The 7233-nt window shown below is 34.1% G+C and overlaps 1 protein-coding gene across 1 annotated transcript; it reads right to left on the reverse strand.

Annotated features, from left to right (window-relative positions):
- Nucleotides 1-2474: 2474 nt before the first annotated feature.
- Nucleotides 2475-6249, reverse strand: LOC115990448 (20 kDa chaperonin, chloroplastic-like). The gene is made up of 6 exons (XM_031114284.1): nt 6009-6249; nt 4762-4946; nt 3769-3948; nt 3532-3687; nt 2983-3060; nt 2475-2851 (listed from the first exon to the last, which is right to left on the reverse strand). The coding sequence occupies exons 2-6, from the start codon at nt 4942-4944 to the stop codon at nt 2678-2680; spliced, it is 771 nt and encodes a 256-aa protein (XP_030970144.1). The 5' UTR covers nt 4945-4946; nt 6009-6249; the 3' UTR covers nt 2475-2677.
- Between the last annotated feature and the right edge of the window lie 984 nt (nt 6250-7233).

The following is a 7233-nucleotide window of genomic DNA, read 5'->3' on the forward strand; positions in this document are numbered from 1 at the left end:
GCTGACTCTCTTAACGCGTAGAAAAAAGAAGAAGAGGAAAAGGGTTAGAGAATAGAGACCGGGTTTAGAGAGAGCTCCTAGGGTGAATCATGAATGTACGTGTATTTATATAGAGGGTATTTATATATGGACATCCCTTAATTAAGGGTTAATAAACTTGGACTTTTCTTTAGAGAGATTCTTAAGTGATTCTTCTTTATATTTGTCATTAAGTTTTGCCTAGCACCATAATACACTTGTTGATTTGTTGCCAGGATGAAAAACGATCTTGCAAATTTTTTGATGCTGTAATCTACTAATCTTTGAGTTGTCACACATATCTCTCAAAAAATTAAAAATTAAAAAGAGTTGTCATACACAACCTAAAGTATCGGGGTTCAAATTATATTTTTGACCAAAGGAAAATAATAATTATAAAATCCTTCTCACGTTAAAAAAATAAAAAAGTAAATAAAAAAACCTTCTAGTTCTTAAAAATCTAACTGCGTTGTTTTCTCCTATATTGGTCAAGTGAATTGGCAGTTGACATCGATGTCATGCAATTTAATATGAAAAAATTTGTTAATGATTTGGGTTCAATATTACAAATTAGTTATGACTTGACCTTGTTGATGATGGGAGGTAAGGCCGTAAGGGCATGTATAGATTGGATTTTTTTTTTTTTTTCAACTAAACCCAATCTTTCTAGGATTGAAAAATCTTCAATCCAACCCAACTTATGGAATAGGAATGGCAATAGGACGGGCGGGATGAGATGATGCTGAATTATAGAGTTTTCACTCCTACCTCGCGTGGTTTTGTCTTATCTCATCCTCACCCCTTAGGGCTTCATGGAGCCCGCCCCACAAACTCAACTTTTAGTGTTAATCTATCGCACTCTGCCCCACCCTTATTACGATTTTTTTTTTCATAAAACTTATTTCATTTATATATATATATATATATATATTGAGAAACAAACATACACACACACAAGGGAGAGGGAAATAGATTCTAATATAAAGGCACACCACAACTCCACTCAAAAACCATGGTAACAAGTTATACTATACATAACACACTCTCTATTTTATTAATATAAATATACTTGACATTACAATTAAATTTATTACATTAAATCAAATTAATTTTTAGTAAGATTGAATAACACTAACCAAAATGTTTAACAAGACAATATTACAATAAAACAAAGAGTTTTAATGTTCATGCATTCAAATACTAAGTAATACAAATTAAGTCTTTAACACTAATAGAGTGGGGTGGGATGGGGTGGGACTGAAAAGCCTAAACTCATCCCCACCTCACCCAAGAGCATAGGGAAAAAATCTTGCCCCACCCTCGCCCCATTACCTTTGCGAGGTGGGGAAAACCCTGACGGGATGGAGTTGGGTGGGGTGGGCTTAATTTGCCATCCCTATTATGGTAGCTCTAAAATTTAACCCAATCACCAATAAAATTGTAAATATCAAGTTAGGTTAGATCATTTATTTGGGACTATTTTGTTTGGTTTAATTAGAAAATAAGTTTATATTCAACTATTTAAGGCTCATTATTCAATAAATGATAAAAAAAAATTACACAATGACATTTAATAATTCAATTTCATCAAAACTAAGTACTAGAATAAATTAAACTAAAAAAATTTAATCTTAGTCTCAAAATCTAAAATAAATTAAACTAACAAGTTTAAACTTAAACTCAAAATTCAAAATAAATCAAACTAACAAATTTAAGATACATATTGCATATTTTTTAGACTAAGTTCATTTTGGCCCTTAAAATCTAGAGTTGTTTTCGTTTTGCCACTTATATTTCAAAATTTTCATTTGGTGTTTGATTTTTTTTTTTTTTTGGGGGGGGGGGGGGGGGTGGGGGTTGTTTGATTTGGTGTAGTTGTATCACGTAAGACCCCCGACCAGATATAATATGCACCTCTTTGGTGCCATTTGTAAGTTTTTGTAACTAGTACTGTTTGCTCTTTTCCCATCATGATGATTACTTTGGGCAGTTTAAGCTGTAAGTCAAGAAATTCACGATAAAATTACGGTTTTCATACTAATACCGTATTGGTCTCCTAGTGAGATTTCGTGTAGTTTAGTGACATGTGTACTAGCATTCAGATATGGATGCAGAAAAATTGCTGAGTTAGACTAGAAAGCAAGGAGCTGCTTTAGTTAGCGACTCCTTTCAAACCATATTGGCAAAGAGACAGGAATTAAAGAGATTCGAAACCACAAAGGCAGTGCATTTTTCTTATGGCAGTATTGTCCTCAAGTTTAAAATAAACAATCATTATGTTGGACTTCTTGTCTTCATTCAAAGAAAAATCATGACTACAATGGGGTTAAACTCCTCTAAACAGAGGTAACTTGTGAAACATCAAGAGCAAAGAAATGTTGACCAGATGGGGACTTGATTAAGCGTAACACAAAGCATACAAAATATGATGATAGACTCGCATGAAGGGCTTTGCATGACCAATAAAGGATGCATCCATTCATATGTTGAATGAACCTGAGATGTTTCAATGTATTAGTATGGACTGAAAATACTGGAATCTGACACAACAGCTGCAATCAACACTCCAAAGTGCTAATATATTCAAAAATCCATATGTCTAGAGGCACTTTTGCCAAAAATTTCTCAAAATACAAATTAAGCATATAAAACCAAACAACTAAGAAAGAACGGCCATAACGTCTGAAGCCCTCAAAGCAATATAATCAAAACCGTCTTTGCCCTTGAAGTCATTCCCAGCATACTTGGAGAACATGACCGTGCTCCCTTGGGTGAGGGATAATGGTTTCCTATTGCCTTCTTCATCCAGAGGACCTGGTCCAACTGCAATCACCTGTCACATCCAATGCAGAATACACATCAAGTATTAATCTCATAGGCGCACAACACCAAAAGCTCATCCTAATACAAGTATTCAGTTAGTGCTTGGGATAACAAAGAAGCTGATGATGCTCAAGTTCTCACCGTTCCAATAGAAGGCTTCTCCTTTGCTGCCTCTGTCAGCAACAAACCTCCAGCTGTCTTTTGCTCAGCCTCAGCAACCTGCACTCAGAAGTCAAATGTACAAGGTATAATAAAAATATTAACTCCAGGTTCTCAGTGATCCACATTACTAACCACAAAAAAAGGAAGTAACTATCATATCTTGCTGAGATTAAAGACCAGATATGTCACACACAGCTACATACTTATATGAGAGAACAAATGGGTGCAACCGCCAAAGCCTAACATACCTATTTCCAGGGTTTTTCTTCCAGAGTATGCCTAAGGCAATTTACTGACTATAACCCAGGATCAGAACAGAACCAAAGAGTGCAACGACCAAAACTTAAATTATACCCATTTCCAGGATTTTTTTTTTCAATAGTACATGTAAGGCAGCTTACCAACTACAAGCCCAGGATCAGAACACCTTTAAATGAACATGATGATTTATTTATGCTTGGCTGTACTCCACAAAATACGCTTGATGAATATACACACAAGAGTAATGAACATTAAAAGGATACAAACCTTAATTAATACTCTATCATTCAGGGGCTTGAGATCCTTGACATCATCCGTTTCAAGAATACCAACTATATCATCATCCTTCAAAATAAGATGCTTTGAACCATTGAAGTCCAGCTCAGTCCCAGCATACTTGGAATACACAACTTGGGTGCCAGTCTGTACAAGGAAAAACAATTAGTGAAAGAAACAAACAATGGAGAATTGAGAGATAGAAAAATGTATCAAGCAAAAGGTAACCTTCACACTGATGTCCACTTTGCTCTTCCCAACTGTCTTCCCCTCTCCTATAGCAACCACCTCACCTCCTTGAGGCTTTGTTTGAGCAGTTGTTGGAAGTAAAATTCCACCATCAGTCTTTTCTTCTGCAGTTTTGATCTTGACCAACACTCTATCACCCAAAGGCTTAATCGAAGTGTACTACAGAACAGAATACTCCCATGTCAGATAAGCCACACACAGCATAAATTGTATCACGTCTTCTATAAATGTAAACCTCACTGCTCTGTGTGCTTGTATCTTGCAGTGTGATGAAAATACAACTTTTCTAAACAGAGAAGTATTGTAGTACTTAAATGAGACAGACCCCTTTTTCTTTTCGGTAAATCATGCACACATTGGATTTTGGACCCTTGATCTCATCCTCCAACTATTCTTATGGGAGGGACCATCATGCACATAACAGTATAGACTAAAGACCATGAAGAAAGGCTCAGTAAGGTTCCAAAAGTTTACAGCAATAAGAACAATGACAAAGAAGCAGTTTCTTTCACTCCTTTACGCCCCAAATTAGTTATCATTGTTTCATTGGCACACAGCCTTAAATAAAAAAGTTCTGTGATATCATTGAATATTTTCTGGTAAAGTTGAAGTGGGTCATTTATTGGAAACTAAACTGGATTAAGACATAAAAATAACAGTAGCTAATGCTTTCCAGACAAAAGTTCAACACATCACATTGCATCAACTTGGACCCTCCAATCTCATGTTTTAAACCAAGTCCATCACACAAATTAAGGAGAAGCTATCCCAAAAGACCCAAACCAACCACATGCAACTACATATCTACAACAAGCAAAACCCCCAAACACTACAAAACAACAAACTTGATTAATCAACCAAAGGAACCAACCACAAAAATCTACCACCAATAATATCAATCTCAAACACAAAGCTACAGCACTAGCAAAAACAACACTCATTAGAAAACAGAATAAGGTAGTAAAATACTACCTTGGGAGCAACCACAGTTGCAGCTTTGACAACCAGACCACGGAACGACCTCTGAGAAAGGACACTCCCTACTCTGCAATGCCCCACTGAGGGACCAACCTTCACAATTGAAGGCCTAAGCCCTGGAAATGATGGCAAGTTCCTTGTTGATATTGAGGATGCGGTTAATTGAGCTGTAGCCATTTCTGATAAACCCCACAAAAACAAAAACCCAGAAATCAAAATTGGAAAAGAAAAAAAAAAAAAAAATCATATTAATAAGTCTTCAGTCCTCCATTGCAACAGAAAAGAACTTTACTTGATACAACCAAATCCACACACACTTGGGACTCATAATACATTTAAATTTATAGAAAACAGTGATACAAAACAAAAGAGAATTAAAGGATGGATGCCACACAAAAAAAAAAAAAAAAAAAAAAAAAAAAAAAAAAAAGAAAGCAAAAAACCAGATTAATAATTCAGAATCCTCTAAACAAAAACCCAAACAACAAAAATTGAATCTATTAGAGAGAGAAAAACAAGAGCTGTACTTGACCCAGACCCAACCAAACCAATTTCATAACTTGGGGTTTAGAATGCTTTTATATTTAATTTACAGAAACAAAAACTGCCAAAGCATAAAATTCAAAAGAAAAAGAGATTTGAAGAGTTGAAAAGTAATTATCTTGTTACGGTTAGTATTGAAAGAAGAAATGAGAGAACTTGTTAACATGTGGGTTTTGGGGTTTTAGCATGCAATGGATGCCACAAACAAAAAAACAAAAACCCAGAAAGCAAAAATCGAAAATCAGATTAATAAGCCAGAGTCCTCCAGAAAAAAAACCCAAAAAACAAAAATTGAATCCATTACAGAGAAAAGACAAGAACTTTACTTGAACCAACCAAACCAATTTCATGACATGGGCTTTAGACATGGGCTTTAGAATGCTTCTAAGTTTAATTTAAAAAAAAAAAAAAAAAAAAAAAAAAAAAACTAAGATTCAAAAGAGAGAGAAAAATTGAATGAGAGAATTTTTTAACAGGTGGGTTTTGCGGTTTTAGCATACAATATATTGTTTATATAAAAAAATTAGAATCTGAATCATATGTACGTGACAAATCCTATCATAATTCAATCATGGAAATTGGAATAGCAAAGAACTCCCACTATACATTACACAACATCTTTGTATTCCAAGACAGAAAAGAATGAACAAACAATTGAAGAAAAACATGAAATGGAAAAAAAGTAAAAAAACCCATACCAGAGGTAGTGTGAGAATGAACCAAGGAAGTGAGTGAAAGTGTGAGTTGGCGCTAGGGTTTAGTGATGGTTTTGGTTTTGGATAAGAAACACCTCTACTTGTGTTTTGTCAAATAAGGTCTTTTCTTTTTTACTGTGTGTTCCTCAATCTCAATCTAGGCAAGTGATATATTATTAAAATGGATCTTGAAGCTTCGGTTCAATCTGAGCCGTTTGATCCAAGGACTGTATTTTCTCGTTGTCCTACTTTGGAACACTCTAGAACCTTTTTTTCTCTTTTGTGATTTCTTTCACCCACGGTTGTTAGTTGTTACAAACAGCCAATCAATCATGGACAGCTGTTCATTTTTGGTATGTGGTGGCGTGGGCTTCTAACTGGTTGGATCTCAGCCCAATAGACTAACGTACTCTCAGAGTCATGAATTTCAATTTTTGGTTAGTTGGGTCATAATATCGGTCATTCATTCTTTGTTCTTCATACAGATCGGATGGTAGTAGTACTTGAAGGAAAAAATAATCGGTTTGCCTTCCCTCCAATACTTTTTTAACCGAATTTGCTCTTTCCTTTTCAATATACAATGGTAAGTAATAATGAATTTTAATCTTTACATTTTATTTAATTAATGGGTAACGTGACAGTCTCTCATTAAAACAAAAAGATATTCCAATTTAAAAAAATATCGAAAGTAAATCAAATTCCAAAATAACAGACTTTATATATTTATATTATGTAATTTGTGGGAGATGGGTGGAATTGAGAATTTGAGATGGTAGGTAGGGCTCAAATTGGAGAGAGTTCTACCTCACAAAGAGAGTTGGTATCATAATGAGACTATAGTAACAAGAAAGTTTCTAAACATAAAAAATTTGATAAAAAATTTCACATCTATTACTATGATAGATAGTTATTGGTTGGTAAAAAAATGATGTTAATAATAGATTTAAATGAAAACCCTTAAAACTTGTCAACTCAACTATATACACTATCACATAATTGAAATTTTGTATTTTTGAAACATGATATCACAATTTTAACTGAAATCATGTTCTAAAAATACAATTTTAAAAGAAGATATACGAAGTGTGTAATAGATTGTCCTCTTCTTCTTCTTCTTCTTCTTTTATTTATTTATTTATTTAATTCCTTAATTCTCTAACATTATGTTGATGAAAATTGTTAACACATTATTAACAAAAATCATTAAATTATGTTAAACAAACATTGT

The sequence above is a fragment of the Quercus lobata genome, chromosome 1 (genome assembly GCF_001633185.2).
Source record: "Quercus lobata isolate SW786 chromosome 1, ValleyOak3.0 Primary Assembly, whole genome shotgun sequence".
Taxonomy (NCBI): domain Eukaryota; kingdom Viridiplantae; phylum Streptophyta; class Magnoliopsida; order Fagales; family Fagaceae; genus Quercus; species Quercus lobata.

Excerpts from the sequence above, each read along its gene's own strand:
- LOC115990448 (XM_031114284.1), bottom strand. The coding sequence starts at position 4,944 with ATGGCTACAGCTCAATTAACCGCATCCTCAATATCAACAAGGAACTTG. Across the intron at positions 3,949-4,761 it reads CAACTGTGGTTGCTCCCAAG|TACACTTCGATTAAGCCTTT; the intron begins GTAGTATTTTAC and ends TCTGTTCTGTAG. Across the intron at positions 3,688-3,768 it reads AAGTGGACATCAGTGTGAAG|ACTGGCACCCAAGTTGTGTA; the intron begins GTTACCTTTTGC and ends TTCCTTGTACAG.